This window comes from Bombyx mandarina, chromosome 19 (assembly GCF_030267445.1).
Source record: "Bombyx mandarina strain Sakado chromosome 19, ASM3026744v2".
Lineage (NCBI taxonomy): Eukaryota > Metazoa > Arthropoda > Insecta > Lepidoptera > Bombycidae > Bombyx > Bombyx mandarina.
The window spans coordinates 805389-822281 of record NC_143225.1 but is presented as its reverse complement, the minus strand read 5'-3'; the positions used below and the strand labels follow the sequence as shown (position 1 = coordinate 822281).

General features: G+C 43.1%; 3 protein-coding genes across 4 annotated transcripts in view; all 3 read left to right on the top strand.

Moving 5' to 3' along the window:
• Positions 1–16893, top strand: part of LOC114249481 (nose resistant to fluoxetine protein 6-like) — a 52520-nt gene that overhangs the window by 16907 nt on the left and 18720 nt on the right. The window contains exons 11-13 of one of the 2 annotated variants that reach the window (XM_089735180.1): positions 2567–2765; positions 5530–5672; positions 6277–6709. In XM_089735180.1, the coding sequence (XP_089591306.1) occupies positions 2567–2765; positions 5530–5672; positions 6277–6429 (495 nt within the window). In that variant the 3' untranslated portion in view covers positions 6430–6709. Of the gene's footprint in view, positions 1–2566; positions 2766–5529; positions 5673–6276; positions 6710–16893 lie in introns of those variants that run through there. The other variant, XM_089735179.1, reaches the window with a different exon arrangement.
• LOC149500786 (uncharacterized) lies at positions 10981–11841 on the top strand. The gene has a single exon (XM_089735475.1). It carries the CDS (start codon positions 10981–10983, stop codon positions 11839–11841), a length of 861 nt encoding a protein of 286 aa, XP_089591601.1.
• Positions 12928–15133, top strand: LOC114252274 (uncharacterized). The gene is made up of 4 exons (XM_089735474.1): positions 12928–13019; positions 13512–13651; positions 14430–14745; positions 15033–15133. Exons 1-4 carry the CDS (start codon positions 12941–12943, stop codon positions 15131–15133), a joined length of 636 nt encoding a protein of 211 aa, XP_089591600.1. The 5' UTR covers positions 12928–12940.

The window sequence follows — 16893 nt, the reverse complement described above, 5'->3', positions numbered from 1 at the left end:
AGACATTATCTTGTTGAACACCAAGTAAAACGAAGTCACTTTTTGATTCCTGATTTAATCAACAATATGTTATCTTAACAATTCACTTTAACACTTGTCCAACTTTAACCAGTACGTACAACAGTCACTGAATCACACAACGTAACAAGGATATAGTAAGTGCACCAGGCAAACGCAGTCCAACGAATGTTAATTTTTTTTTTTTTTTTTTTTTTTTTTTTTTTTTTTTTTTTTTTTTTTTTTTTTTTTTTTTTTTTTTTTATGATTGAAAGTTTACTGGTGGCCCGAAGGCCTTTCCAGTTTGACCAGGACACGTGGGCGAGCAAAGGCTCAGCCAGGAGAGGTGGGATTTGCTAACAGCTACCCGAGCGCCTCCGAAGGAGACCTAACAGCTCAAGAGTAGCTGCTTCGCGAATGAATCTACTACCGGATCGGAATCGCGACCCGCTGAGAAGATCCGGCGAGAAACTCAGCGGGCTGATGCATGGGTTAGGTTGCACGTCGACCTCTTTGTCGAGTTCGACGAGTACGGTTACCGGGGTCCCTAAGCCTGCCCCTAGTATTAGAGCTGAAGGCATCTAATGCAAAGGTTATTGGATCTGATGGATCCGTAAGGACGTGTCTAGGGCGTCGACGGTGACTGGCTCCTGCATGATCAGGATTCGGGGAGTAGTCAGCGGCGGCAACGATAAGGCGATTATCATGACGCATAGCCTTATCGAAGTATCGTTCCGACGCTGACTTCATGTATTTCCGAATTGATTCGAGGCCCAGGTCGTCGTGTAGGTCAACGTTCCTCACGAACCACGGAGCCCCGACAGCTAACCTGCAAAAGCGGGATTGTAGGGATTGGAGGGTGTCTATGTGTGTGCGGGCCGCGTGAGCGAACACCACACTCGCGTAAGTCATGACGGGCCTTATGCAAGTTTTGTAAAGTGTCACCTTGTTCCGAAGGGACATTTTACTCCGCTTACAGATCATGGGGTAGAGTCTACCGAGAATAAACGCGGCACGGTCACGGACTGATTTTATATGCGGGCGGAATGTCATCGATGCATCCAGGGTAACGCCCAGGTACTTGACCTTCCTGGCCCAGGGTATGGGTTGTCTAAAGAGAGTAATCGGGGCTGTGAGATTCCTCCTCCTAATCCGGGAGGAAATCCGTGTGGAGCTTCCCCTCTGAAATAGCACCGCAGTACTTTTCGCTGGGTTGATGTCTATGCGCCATTTTCGGAACCACTGTCCTAGGGCTAGGGCTGCGCTCTGAAGCTTCTTCGCGATTAGGGACTTATTTCTACTAGAATAGTAAATAGTCGTGTCGTCGGCGAATAAAGCTAAATGGGTCGGCGGCGACCGGGGAATATCGTTGACGAATAAGCTAAATAGGAGGGGTGAGAGGACAGAGCCTTGCGGGACTCCAGCTGTGAGAGGTCGTGGGGAGGAGCGGGTTCCCTCGACTCGATATCGAAAAGAGCGGTTCGACAAGAAGTCTCGTATGATGAGCACGAGACTATCCGGCACGCCCATGTTGAATAGTTTGAAAATCAAACCGTTGTGCCAGACTTTGTCGAACGCTTTTGCGACGTCGAAGAAGAGAGCTCCCGTGTATAGCGGTTTTGGTCGATTAAGCCCCACAAGAATGTGCTCCGTGAGGCGGTGCACCTGTTGAACGCATGAGTGATTTGTACGGAATCCGAATTGTTCATCGATGAGAATGCCCTTGGATGAGACGAAATCTCTGAGGCGCTTGTAGAGCAGACGCTCATACAGCTTGCCTAGAGACATGAGGAGGCTAATCGGGCGGTAGCTCGTCGGATGATTTTTTGGTTTACCGGGTTTATGTATGCCGATAACGTCCGCTTCTTTCCACACCGCGGGAAAGATACAGTTCGCCATAGCGGCATTGAAAATAGATGCCAACATCACGATGAGTTGGACGGGTAGAAGTTTAATAACGCGGTTATGTTCATTTCAAGGCACGTTCCGCCTTTTTATACTAGCCGGCGCAGCTGGCTTATGAGTCACTTCTGTTGCAGCTGTTGTTTACGAGTGGAACGACACGGCCGGCGCACCTGGTTTGTGTGAGTCACTCCTATTGCACGTGCTATATAACATAAATATCGTTAACGCCGTCATATACACACGAATCAACAGACTATGCAAGAGAGGATAATTTAAAAAATAAAATAAAAATAATAATATAATAATTTAACAAATTTACTGACGCAAGGAAAGCACGCTCCGGAGATACGAACGTATGGTGTGATATAATTCATTTCTGATTCGAAGTCAGCTCCATCTTGTCTCAAATTCATTTTATGGTACTTTAATTGTGCAAATGCCCCAGATATTTACCACATGGTCTCTATGGACTCCGGTAACCTCATTATCAATATAAACAGTTATTCATAATATTTCTACAAATTAATTTTTCATAAGTCTTTATCCTAATATATTCTCCTCGTCATCATGTTTCAACAGCACTCATAATATTTCACCGAATTATTTTATCGTAAGCTTTCACTTCACTACAACCCTGGTCAACTTTGACGACTATATTTTTTAGAAATATAAAATGCTCTGCTGGATGCTTGGTCCGCTGCCAGTAGTCCTGGGTTCTGGCATCATGGTCACGGCCTCGTATTTCTACATGGACGCGCCAAGGTCTTCAGTCATGTTGAGAACAATTTACGCTGCAACTGCGAAACCCGTTTTTGGATTACTGTTCACAGTACTCCTATGCGCAATGATCATGAAACTTGAAAGTACGTATGGCTTTCTTCTATTAATAACGTCTGATAGTTGCTGTATTATCAATGGAATATTACCTAGTCAGGTCATAAGTATTGTCACACAGTAAAAACTTTTCGTTTAGAATGCTGGCCACAAAAAAGTTTATTGAATTCGAATTTCGAATGGTTCATGAAAATAAAAATGTATATTTTTAGAATTTTACTCATTTTTAAATATGGAGTGGACGCTTAAAGAAGACCGTGTTGCAGTTATTGCGTTGCATCGTTGCGGTTACGCGCCAATTCAAATTTTTAACATACTGAAAAATTTGAATATAGCCTAAAGATTCGTTTATCGTACCATCAAACGATACAATGAAGACTCTAGTGTAGATGACAGGTCAAGAAGTGGTCGCCCTCAGTCTGTTAAGACTCCAGCAGTGATAAAAGCTGTGAAGGCGCGAATTCAAAGAAATCCCAAACGTAAGCAGAAACTGTTGGCCCTTCAGATGGGGTTAAGCAGAACCACGGTGAAAAGGGTGTTAAATGAAGACTTAGGGCTTCGGGCATATCGAAGAAAAACAGGACATCATTTGAATGCTCGTCTAATGGACCTGAGACTGAAGAGATGCCGCGTTTTGTTGAAGCGGTACGCGGGATAAAAATATCGGGAAATTCTTTTTTCGGATGAAAAAATTTTTACCGTAGAAGAGAGCTACAACAAACAAAATGATAAGGTGTACGCACACAGTAGTGAAGAAGCGAGTAACCGTATTCCGCGTGTCCAACGAGGTCATTTTCCATCCTCGCTCATGGTATGGTTGGGAGTTTCTTATTGGGGCTTAACAGAGGTACATTTTTGTGGGAAAGGTGTAAAAACGAATGCAGTTGTGTATCAAAATACAGTCCTGACGAACCTTGTGGAACCTGTTTCTCATACCATGTTCAACAATAGGCACTGGGTATTCCAACAAGATTCGGCGCCAGCTCATAGAGCGAAGAGCACACAAGACTGGCTGGCGGCGCGTGAAATCGACTTCATCCGGCACGAAGACTGGCCCTCCTCCAGTCCAGATCTGAATCCGTTAGATTACAAGATATGGCAACACTTGGAGGAAAAGGCGTGCTCAAAGCCTCATCCCAATTTGGAGTCACTCAAGACATCCTTGATTAAGGCAGCCGCGGATATTGACATGGACCTCGTTCGTGCTGCGATAGACGACTGGCCGCGCAGATTGAAGGCCTGTATTCAAAATCGCGGAGGTCATTTTGAATAAACTTTAGTGTCATAAGAATCTATGTTTTGTTAAGTTAATTTTGGTATATGAATGGTTATATAATGAATAAACTTGTTTCAATTATTTTACATTAAACATGTGACAGAATTTATGACCTGACTAGGTAAATTTACTAACCAATAGACGTAGTAAGGAGGAAATGAACTCACGTCCTACCTAATTAAAAATAATTACATAAGCCACGACGTAACGTGCACTCCTTGATATTGGAAGTTTAAAGGGGTGTTCAATAAATGATATCAATACGATACATTCTCCATGTAAAAAAAAATAATGGCAGGCGGGTGAAGGTCAAGGGGCGACCTGAGGGGGTGAGGCCGCGCGGTGCGCTACCAGCACTCTAGCGCGCTGCCGTGGAGTAAATAGAGCGACCGGTCGACGGTGTATCGCGTCCCGACCCGGCAGGCTGGTTCTGGTCCAGCGGGGTATTCCGGGACACCAGCGGCACCGTCTGGGCGGCCCGACGGGCTGCCGTACCGAGACGGCCGACGTTTCAGAGCCTTCGATTCGCCTCGAAGGCTCCGTCGACTGGGCGTCCTTGGAGTGAGCCGCGCCGTCTGGTTGTAGTGTTGACCGCGGTAGCCCCCCTACCTCATCCGGGTTCTGACCTCGGAGGGGATCGGGCGTCGGGTGTAAGAGTGCAGGGGAGTCGTTTAGTGGGTGGGCCCTAAAATCCTAAAATCCTTGGGCCCGTGGTCTGCTCACAACACCATGCAGATCGTTGAGTCTCACATACCCCGCGCGCCCCTTTTGCGCGGTGACCTCGTAGGAGGTTCGGCCCTCTACCCGAAAAAAAAAAAAAAAAAGGCTTCGCCCAGACATTAGATATAATAATAATAATAATAATAATTGGTGTTGATAACTGTGCGTTCATAGCTGTACAGAGAGGTAAAGTTGTAAACTCAGAGTGCTTATAACTTAACCATAGTTTGGTCCTCAAATCTGTTTGTAAATCGGAAACCTACAAGTACCTTGGTATGTTCGAAGTGCTGAATATTGTGGACGCAGATATGATCGTTTAGAGATCGGGTCTTTGGTCGTCTTATAAAGGTCTTAAAATCCCATTCGATCCGAGCGTTTAATGATATGGTCATGCCTATATCAACCTATTCCTTTGGCATATTAAGGTGGACGCAATCAAAGCTGGACGTATTGAATAGAAAAGTCAGGCGATTGTTAACGGCATACTGAATGCATCATCCACGTTCATCTGTGATGAGGTTATATGTCCCTCGGAAATGTGGGGGTTGTGGTATCTTGAACGCCAAGGATCTGCATAACCGAGAGATATACAGCCTTGGGGAATATTTCCTTAAGGTAAACGTGAATATGTATCGGGTAGTCGTTACAGTCGATAAGGGACTGCTTTGACCGGGGTCAGAACCCGGTTAAAGTAACTATCTAGTGTAACAAAGAAACTAAATAGCAAATCGTAAATTCTTTAGCAAAAAGCAAGTCTCCCAAATAATTTACTATATCATCTTATGTGTCTACTTCAGACGTCTTCCGTACAATATTCGAGTGGGATTGTTGGTCGATCGTGGCGCGACTATCGTACTGCGTCTACAATATCCATTTGACCATTATTCGGCACACCGCATCACTGTCCACCGTTCCTTTCCAGCATTCGGCTATGGCATTGGTAAGTGAAACTAATTAGATTACCCTTAAAGTGACTCATTAATTACAACTTATAGTATGAAAGGCGATTTCATGCAACAGACGTGCAAATGTTGCGATGGATGTGTGGAGTAACGAGAATGGATAGAATACGGAATGAATATTATTATGTTAGAGGAAGTCTGAAAGTGGCACCTGTGACAGAGAAGCTGAGAAGTGCGCGTTTGGAATGATATGGACATGTGATGAGACGAAATGAAAATGAGGTTGGTAAGAACAGTAGAAGGATATAGAGGAAGAGGTAGACCTAAGAAGAAATGGATAGATTGCGTGAAAGTCGATATGGGTAAGAGGGGAGTGTGCGAAAAAATTGTATATGATAGAAGAGTATGGAAAGATAAAGCATGTTGCGCCGTCCCCAGGTGACTGGGAGGAGGGCAGCATAATGATGACTACTTGTGTAGTTGGTTTTAGCTATGTATTTTCTTCGTCATATGTTTATGTACCATGATGCCTTCCCCATAGTTCATCTATGGTACAGCCACAAAGCATCCCACTAGACACTAGGAACATACCAAAATATAAATTAGTTAGCTTCTAATTCAAAATGATTCTGCTTATTTCAGGTTCAGTACTACATTTTCATCCTGGTCGTCTCTTTGCTTCTCTCCATTCCGCTCTGGTTGCTGGTTGAAGAACCGATGAACCGAGTGTGGAAACTATATCTAAGATCTTCCTCTAAGACGACTCAGGTGCAGGAGAAAATTAAGCCGAAATAGCGAAGACAGTCAAAGTTTTGAATAGAAAGAATTACGACCATCATCATCATCAGCCTATTGACCTCCACTGCTGGACGTACAACTGAATCCTCCCTCTCCAAGACTCACCATAATGACCAGACCTACGCTGCCCGCACCCAGTAGATTGCCGCGACTCTTCGTCGAGGTCGTGTATCCACCTCAGAAGCCTACCTACAAAGAAAACACAATGGATAAATTTATTTTGACCTAAATTGTGTAATTTGTTTAATCCTCAGTAGCTTGATCTGGCATGGGTTACCAAAGTCCTTGAAAACAGGAACAAATAAAGGAAGGAATAAATTTTCAGAAAACTTTGAAAGTACATAAATAATGTCACAGTATGGATGATAATGGTCTTATTTCTAAATAAAAAGCAATTTTCAAACTAATAAAAATATTCTGTTTATAATGTTAGTAATTATTCCGATTAACGAACTACAAACTCTACGTGACTGCAGTTATCAGTAGATAATCGCTTTTGAACAAATGTGTTGTTCGATGTAATATGACTGACTGCCTTGTGTGTAAGCACTAACGCACACAGCGCGTTTACTTCAAATTACACATGAGCAATTGCGCATCGGCCCTTATTCGCGGCTCGCCTCACAACGACGACCGCGTATCGCCCCCAAGTCGGTAAGCAGTCGACGTCCCCCAATACACGTAATTTTAGATCCTCCCGACTCACAAACGGTGCTTTTAGGTACCCCAAGCACCGGTCATCGTTGTTGTCGAACACGTCACTTGCGATGAAGGGCTCGACGAGTAAATTAACCCATAGACGCATACTGAGTTTCTCGCCGGATCTTCAGTGGGTCGCGTTTTCGATCCTGTGGTAGATTGCGAAGCACTGTTCTTGCTAGTATAAGTGCTAGCAACGTCATCAGGTTTGAGCGCCGTGAGTTCACCTACTTCTTAGGGTTACATTAAAATGGCCTCTCAAGCTTAAGTTACGTAGGATAAAAAACTATAAAATAAGAAGATATGAAACTTATAACCACGGAAAGACCCCGGCATCTTATTTTAAAAATCTTACCCGTCTAATTGATCACCATATTGGCACCCAGTTTAAATGCCGCTATGACTAACTGCATCTTTCCCGTGGTGTGGAAAGAAGCGGACATTATCGGCCTGGAAAGCCAAAAAACAACTCAAAAGCTACCGACCGGCAAGCTTCCTCCCAGCTAAAGGCAAACTTTACGAGCATTTCCTTCGAAAACACCTTCTGGCACTTTGTAATCTTGAAAGGCTTATCATCAATGCACAGTTCCGCACCAAACACGCTTGCATCCAATAAGTGCATCACGGAATACATCTCAGCTCAACTCAACAGACCAAAGCCCGTCCACACCGGAGCTCTCTTCTTTGATATCATGGAGGCTCTCGACAGTCTGGTACAACGGTTTGATTTACAAAGTGTACAAAAAGGGCGTGCCAGATAACTTGTGCTTATCAAATGGTATATTGTCTCGAACCGTTAGTTACCAGATTGAGTCGAGGCATCCCTATCTCTCCCCCGTCAGATCTCGGCCGGAGTCCCGCTAGTCTCCACTCTATCCTCATTACTGTTTTGTTTGTAATGATATACCTACCTCGGACGCTGGCGACTCAGTTAACACTTTTCACCGATGATACAATTATCTACTACTCGGGCAAGAAGATGTAGCTCATCCATCGTAAACTCCAGATCACAGCCAACAACCTAATACAGTGCTTCTAGAAGTGCCGCATCAACATCAACCCCACGAACAGCACGGCCTGCTCTTCAACAGGGGTCACCCTCCCGACACCAGTTCATCGCGTTTTAGGCGCGGCAACACCATTCCCACAATACAGTCTTTAGCCAGCCGATACCTTAGGCTATGAAGGTCAAATATTTAGGGGTCACCGTCGACTGAGGAATGACATTCTGTTTCCATTTAGATACTCTGTCGTCTCTAACCCCTAAGGGGCAAAGTAATTTGTCCCTTAGTAACAACATGACACTACACTTGCATACGTACGGTTATGACTTACAGAGGTGTAATATTTCGCCCACGCGGACCGCTCCCATATAAACTCCCTCCAGGTCTTCCGATCCCGTCTCTGCAGGAGATCCACGTGTCGTTCAGACTTCATTATATTGAATCGCAGTTTTACGTAGCCAGTGACTTTACCCTCTGCTCTCAGTAACTTATAGACACTGCTTCTAAAGCTCCTAAAGAAGACGCGTGAACAGCGGGAACAAATATGTTTTTATTTTTATTGCTTAGATGGATGGACGACCTCACAGCCCACCTGGTGTTAAGTGGTTACTGGAGCCCATAGACATCTACAACTTAAATGCGCCACCCACCTCGAGATATAAGTTCTAAAGTATCAGTATAGTTACAACGGCTACCCCATCCTTCAAACCGAAACGCATTACTGCTTCACGGCGGAAATAGGCGGAGTGGTGGTACCTACACCCGTGCGGACTCCCAAGAGGTCCTATCACCAGTGACTACGCAAATTATAATTTTGCGGGTTTGGTTTTTATTACACGATGTTATTCCTTCACCGTGGAAGTCAATCGTGAACATTTGTTGAGTACGTATTTCATTAGAAAAATTGGTACCCGCCTGCGGGATTCGAACACCGGTGCATCGCTACATACGAATGCATCGGACGTCTTATCCTTTAGGCCACGACGACTTGTGTGGCTCAACCTCACAAGCCACGCGGCTCTAGCATGGGCACGTCTGTACCCAAGTTAAGGAACCTAAGCTACGTGATAATTATCGTAACTCTAAGCACACAATCCACACTTGCAATATATGGTATATTCAGAACTCACTCCAGCCTCACGGTTATGGTACCAAATCATTAATTTATTTCAACTAAGAACCTTTTGACCCGAAAATGTTGCTTGTAGGCAGTTGGTTTTATCATGACTTCGGGGAGGTGGGATGGCGGTTGGCCACAAAAACTTGCTGCTTGACCACGACGGGTTGGCGAAGGAGTTGCTAACAGCTATCCGAGCGACGCTAAGAGATAGCAGTTCAAGGACATTTGCTCGATGCAAGGACACCGGATCAGAGTTGCAAGCTACTGAGAAGATCTGACGAGAAGCTCAGTGGGCCGGCACTAAGGATTAAGTATTTCATTGAACTCCTCGGTGACTTGTGCCTTCTTTGCTAGTAGCTTCCAACAACACTGAGAGTGTATCGAGATCTTCTGAAACGGCGTGCCTAGAGCACTGACAGCTGCTGCGTGAGCCAAGTCGAGATGTGCTTGACAGCATCCATGAATGAGATATGATGTAAACTCTAAGATGACGTCCCACTCTTCAGACCAGAGCGCATGACTTCACCATGTATTTTTTTCTGTACACAATAAAGAATTAATTAACGAAAATTTATCACCTCCACAACCCGTTCAAACCAAAATTTACATACAGTCTGTTGGCAGTTCTCGGATAGTCTTGGGAAAATCTATTTAAACGAATTCAGTCTTCTTGTTTTCTTTGTATTCGCAGCAAGGTTAATTTAATTATGTTTATTTGTAAAAAATCTCAGCTGCAATAATAACGTGGCTTGCAGAGAACAGCTCACTCCCTCGCGTGCTTGTTTTTAAAGTAATCATTATATTATAATACGCATTCCCACAATAGCTATTAATGAAAATTAAAGAATTACTTTCAAATTTAAGAACAAATCAATGAATAATTTAGTTTCAGGGCTCTGTTGGATCTTTTAGAATAAGAGTAACTAAGTTTACATAATTGAGTCACCGAAGTTTTATTGCCGTCAAAAGCAAACTAGCGTGTAAACAATAAAAATTATTATTTTAATTAACGAATTGGATATTTTCAATCCTAACCTATGCGTAATAATATGAAAATCCCTCCATTCGTTAAGGATATGTGTGTGGACAACAACTGACGTGCGCAAAAAGACAAGCAGTCAATAAATGATTATGATTTAAAAAAAAAACAAGGAGATTGGAAGGGAACATCGGAAAACGAAACAATATCGTAACGGTAGTTATTGCCATACCAGTTTTCTGCTGGGATCTTCAGTGGGTACAAATTTATTTTGTTAACCTTTGTTCTTTCTTTTTAGATATAAAATACGTTGCCAGCACTCTGCAATCGTGAGAACAAAAAGTTTGCAGCTTAATAAAAACTTTATTTATTTATTTATTGCTCAGATGGGTGAACGAGCTCACAGCCCATGGTGTTAAGTGGTTACTGGAGCCCATAGACATCTACAACGTAAATGCGCCACCCACCTTGAGATATAAGTTCTAAGGTCTCAGTTTAGTTACAACGGCTGCCCTGCCCTTCAAACCGAAACCCATTACTGCTTCACAGCAGAAATAGGCAGAGTCGTGGTACCTACCCGTGCGGACTCACAGAAGTCCTACCACCAGTAAATATAATTTTAATCTAGTTTACGCTAAATCATTACTTTCAAGATGTAATAAGAGGAGTCCATGCAGTACTTCGTTAAAGAGAAAATCCTAAATTTTAGTGCATTTTCAGGCCGTCTACTCAAAATTAATACCCATATGGCTTACAAAATCATTAGATACTGCCTTTTCGTTCCCAAATTTACCTACTACCTCCGGTGTTGTCCGATCTGGATACAGAAAACTCTTTTACAGGATTTGGACAACATAGTGAGAGATACACTCGTCGCGGTTTTGAACGTAGACATGGACGACCGAATATGGTCCCTAGCTTCTCTCCCGATAAAGCTTGGGGGCCTAGGCATCCGCAAAATTTTATGTGTAGCATTACCAGCATTTCTTGGTTCAGTCCACAGTACTTACGAACTCGTTTCTAAAATTTTGTCTTCGCCTTTATTGGATCCAAAAATCACTTATATGACTGAAGGAAGAAATGAGTGGTTACTAGCCTGCCCTAATACCGATCTGCCCACGGTCCCTACTTCTCAGCGATTGTGGGATGCGCCGCTTTGTGAATTAATACGTAAAAATCTACTTGACTCATCTAGAGATTCAACAGAGCGTGCTCGCCTCCTCGCAGTTGCAGAATGGGAATCGGGGCTATGGTTGCAGGCCCATCCATCACTTCACACTGGCACTCTAATGTCCAACAATAGCTTTCGTTTAGCAACCTGTCTTCGCCTGGGGGCACCTTGCTGTGTTCAGCATCACTGCCAGTGTGGCAACATTGTCGACCGCTTTGGTTACCACGGGCTCTCATGCGTTAAAAACGCTGGCAGAATATCCCGCCACGCCAGCATAAATGACATTATCCGTCGGGCCCTTGTCAGCGCCGGCGTGCCAGCCATTCTAGAACCGAATGGTTTGGTGCGAGGCGATGGTAAGAGACCAGACGGTATGTCGATTATTCCCTGGAAGATGGGTCGATCGCTCGTTTGGGATGCGACTTGTGTAGATTAGACCTAATTGAGACATCAAATTCTGCGGGCTTACTAATCAATACAAATAACTCGCGTTCTACCGTATTGACTATTAAGCACAGTGCTCTGAGGAATTGTTTGAAATGATCCCACCATCTCGTTTTTATCACCGCACCGCCCGCCACAGAAGTAGTGTTCATCCATACTACTTGGAGCCATTGCGTTCATCCACAGTGCGTTTCCAGCAATCTTATTTGCCACGTACGTACGGCTGTGGAATGAGCTCCCCTCCACGGTGTTTCCCGAGCGCTATGACATGTCCTTCTTCAAACGAAGCTTGTGGAGGTTACTTAATGGTAGACAGTGGCTTAGGTGTGCCCCTGGCATTGCTGACGTCCATGGGCGACGGTATCCACTGTCTGTCAGGTGGGCCGTATGCTCGTATGCCTGCAAGGGCAAGAAAAAAGTCTCTGTGGAAGATTTGTGGTGGTGTGATAGTATTTCTCATATCCTACTGTATTATTTCCAACGTAGTCAAGGACGACAATATTATTACATCCTGAAAAATAGCCGGTCTGACCTCTGACAGACGCAACGGATTCTCTGATCTAATATTCTGAAATAGTGCAAACAACACATGATGCAGATATTAAAATTAAATATTGGCTTGATTAGGATAACCTATATATACAATCAATGATACAGTTAAATTATTTAGGATCAGATACTAAAATTACGAACAGGTGAAGTGAGTAGAGTTACTAATAGACCTAGTAGAAGTGACAGAGTATCCGCATGCTTCATTATGATTATTGAACAACGTGTTCATACACTTCCTTTGATTTCCGTTCCTGGATTGCTTCTGTCATTCGCGAAGTCCACGAACGTTGGTGACCTCTCACCATCAAGTGGCCACGTACTGCCTTCGAAGTCAATGAAATAAGAATGTAAATATGAGGCATACGAGCATTTCACGGCCTTAGTATGCTTCTGTACTGTTTTCTTGGCACATACGGAACTTAAAAATAAAATTAAGACAAAATAAGAAGACTGTCTAAAATAAGTCTTCAAGCCAAGGTGCACAATAGACTCGTATCATTTCAATACTGCACTCGACATGCTATAAGCCTCCTCGAAACATGTCAAGTGAAATGTTGAATGTTCTCATGTTACTATTTATTTTTGGTGAGAGTTATGGTGTTATTTATAAATTGGATGGTGAGTTTTTTAACTGTACCATAAACTAAGTATATAATAGGTTGGGGAAAAGTCTTTTCGCATTATATTATGTATGAACTTGTAATAAAATCTATTTGTATATGGCTGGTTTTGGTATCATTAAAAGTTTAAATTTTAAAGAAGATAATTCCAAATTCGTATTAGGAAAATGTGTGATTTTTATTTATTTTTCGTACCGTCAAGATGAGTACATGATGAGAAAATGGTACCTGCATACTTTAGTTAAATGTAAATAAACTATTTGTGAATTTTCTTAAAAAATGCGTAAAACTTTTCCCCAACCTTATTATTTACTGCCTGTAAAGAAAAATTTTTCGTCTAGCAAAGCGAAAATTATATCAGTAATGGATTATATCGAGCCTCAACCTATTAACTTAAGTACTGGCACCATGCACTCTCTCCTGGTGTCTTCCATACACTTATAACACGAGGTACCAGGAGTGATGTTTCCCAATAATTGTTTGCTTTCAGAAACCGATTATCAACGTATGCCAGCGTTATTCAAATTTGACAATTACGAAAATTGTTTGAGCAAGCCAGAAGGGATATACTGTACTACCAATTTTGAAATTATAAAGACTACGCCAAACCCCATTTATGATATGATAGTTGTGAGTAAAAAAATATAACAACACAATTAAGACAGAAATAAGACCGTAATAACCTTTTGGTTATTTATATTAAAATAAATGGCATTTTAAAGATTATCATATCTGTGATATGGGCTGGGATGGGTCTAAGATACAAGTGAAGTACGTATGAAGGGGAGGTTAGAAGTGGTCACGACTTAAAGGATCAAACTCCCGGTAGGCTGGCAGGTACCAATCGTTTAAGGAAATACGTTCCATACACGTGTTTTTGAACCAGCTCAAGGATAAAGAAAAAAAAAAAGAAAAATGTGTGCAATTCACACGTGGTAGAAGTGAAACCTTCCAAAATTAAAATACAATTATCCTAAACGTCTTAAGTATATGTAAAATTTTGTCATTAGTAAATAATTGTAAGGTAGCGCCCTCTGTGAATTAATATTTTAATTTCACGTATAATCCTAAATTAAAATTCACTACAAGAGCTTTCATACACACGTTAGTATTAAAAAATCTCACAGATGGCGCTGTATTAAATAGTATGTATATTTCTGTCTCATTCTTTGCTGGCTTCATCCTACACATTTTTGTATTTGTGTCTCTTACCTGTCGTTTTTTCCGTTGCATCCGGTTTGAAATCACAACGATTCTAAAGAAGTTTTCACTTCAAAAAGAGAATCTCATATAGCCTCACAGATCTTACCCTTATTTACCGAGTACACATCGTAGGTTTTTTCCAGCTGCAAGAAAGTAGACTATGAAAATAAAATCTCGACACTAAATTGTGAATATATCTTTACAGGAATTCTCCGAGCACACAGCGAAACATTACAATCATTCTAAGCTTTTCTACGGCGTGTGCTTGTCTGATAATCGTAACCAAACAAACGTTTCAACATGGGACCCGAAACAGTACGTTGAGGCCCATCTGAATGAATCGTTTTGGTCCGAGCATCGTTTAAAAACAAAAGTCATCGATGTATCGTGTTCCAATGAGAAGGAAGATTTCAAGTTGGATATCGGTGACGCAATTGTTGGCATCGCCTGTCTTATTTTAATTCTACTGAACGTCGTTGGAAGTTTCTGTGATTTATACTTCAGTGATGGAAATAATGAAAGTAAGTTGTAAAGGGCGAACTAACTCCATAAGCAGGAGAGTAGGATGCCACCGGCCTCGTTGACTTATTAGTCTCAAATCTCATTACCTTTAGAAGAGCGGTAGTTAATTTCTCGTTATAACTCAATATAGACGGTATTCATCTTTAGGTGTGCATGTTTTCTAGTTGCTGCTCAACACTAGGTTTGATTGAGGTTTTTTTTATCAGACTTTCGGGCAATATAATATGACGGAACGACCGATCTCCCGTTTCTTTAAAGCGTGATCCCAATAACGCTGTGGCTGAAGTCACTGTCCTCATCAATCCAAATCGTCCAGCGCTGTCCCGGACGAACAACTTCGACTCCTGGGGCAGCCCCTTGGAGTGCGATGTGCATGGATGGGAATAACCCGTGCTACCGCCCCCTTCATCGTTGCAATTATTGCACCAGACAACGAGGGGTTGCGTGCTTCCGATTGCTCTTAAGGATTCTTCTCCCGCTGAACGGGAGTTCCCTCCTAGGTTACTGTCTGTTTCCAACTGACCATTAGTATAATTCCCTTATTATTTAACAAGGAGTAAGATTCCCTGGGACCTGGTAATGCCCTCGGGACTGGACTTCCTCCAGCTATTCATCCCATCGCCGGGCATCGAAGCTTGGGATTTGTGGTTTACGTCTTCGTGGCCCTGTGTCTTGTGGCAGTGGCCACCGTCCCCCACTATGTGGGTTAGACTGCGCCCTACCGAGTACAAAGCACAACTCGACAGACCACCGCCTGACGCTCAGAACGAGCAACCACGGAGCTACGCCGACGAACTAGTACCCCCATATCTGAAGCGCAATCTTCTCTAGCCGAAGCCGGGGAGATGGCAACAAGCGGCCGGCAGTTGCAGAAAAAACTACGCCAACTCACTCCTTCGACAACGGGGCACAGGGTGCCACCAATCGCACCGCCGGACGGAGCCGTTGGGAGCTGCGCTCTCCAGAAAGAGCAGTGGGATGAAGAGCACGGTTCTCCCCCTCCTCCTAGTGCTGGTTTGGTCCGCGTCATCCGATCTCTTTCGTTGCAAAGTCTATCTAAACTATCCTAATCCTTAACCTAAGCCTAAACCTAGGACATATACCTAAACATAGGACCTAAACCTAAATCTAGGACCTAAAACTAACAATCCTTGCAAATGAAAGAGATTGAACGATATTTCTGGAAATGTCTCCCAGAGCCTCCCATGATCCGCCACCTACAGTAGGACTTCAGCCTCTCTGTCGGCACTCCAACTATACCCCGGTCAAGTCCGACATGCCACGTCATAAGCTAATACACATACAAATATGTTTTAATACTAGATGTCAATATGTTGTCAATATTTTCAGATAAGGATTTGTATCAATGTTTTTCAATACGATGCAACTGGCGTAGGCTAATTAAGCCATTTGACGAGACCAACCCGCGGCTTCGTCCACTCAAATGTTTGAATGGTTTACGGTATATTTAATTTCAAATCCTATCCTACTTTTATTTATTTTATTTATTTATTTATTTATACTTTATGCACAAAACAAAACTTGTACACAGGCGGACTTTTTTGATTTTACTATTGCTACATATACCAGCTGGATGATAAATAGTTATTTTCATTGCTTTCCTAGGTAGACAACTCTACGCCGATTGTGAGTGATAACTGTTCCTCATAAACACCAACAACCTAAATGAAACGACAAGTACTTGTGCTCAAGGCAGACGAGCATACGATCCTCCTGATGGTGAGTGGTTATCGTCGCCCATCGATGTCAGCAATGCCAAAGACAGAGCCAAGCCACTACCTACCGTTAAGTACTCTCCACAAGCCTCGTTTGAAGAAGAACATATCATAGTGGTCGGAAAACACCGTAGAAGGGAGCTCATTCCAAAGCCCGATGGTACGTCGAAACAAAGATCTCTGGAAACACGCACTGTGAGTGAGCGCAGTGCTTCGAGGTAATATGGATGAACGCTACTGTGGTAGCGGGTGGTGCGATTGTAAAAACGAGATGATGGGATCATCTCAAACAATCCTTCCAAACAATCTAAAGAACTCCGCATCCGAACGGCCCTCTCCTGTATGGAGTCAAATGGAAGTAGCTGGTATTTAGGAGCCCCGGCTCAGAGGTGGGAGAAGTACTCCACGCGA

Excerpts from the sequence above, each read along its gene's own strand:
- LOC114252274 (XM_089735474.1), top strand. The coding sequence starts at position 12,941 with ATGTCAAGTGAAATGTTGAATGTTCTCATGTTACTATTTATTTTTGGT. Across the intron at positions 13,020-13,511 it reads TGTTATTTATAAATTGGATG|AAACCGATTATCAACGTATG; the intron begins GTGAGTTTTTTA and ends GTTTGCTTTCAG. Across the intron at positions 13,652-14,429 it reads CCATTTATGATATGATAGTT|GAATTCTCCGAGCACACAGC; the intron begins GTGAGTAAAAAA and ends ATATCTTTACAG.
- LOC149500786 (XM_089735475.1), top strand. The coding sequence starts at position 10,981 with ATGGCTTACAAAATCATTAGATACTGCCTTTTCGTTCCCAAATTTACC.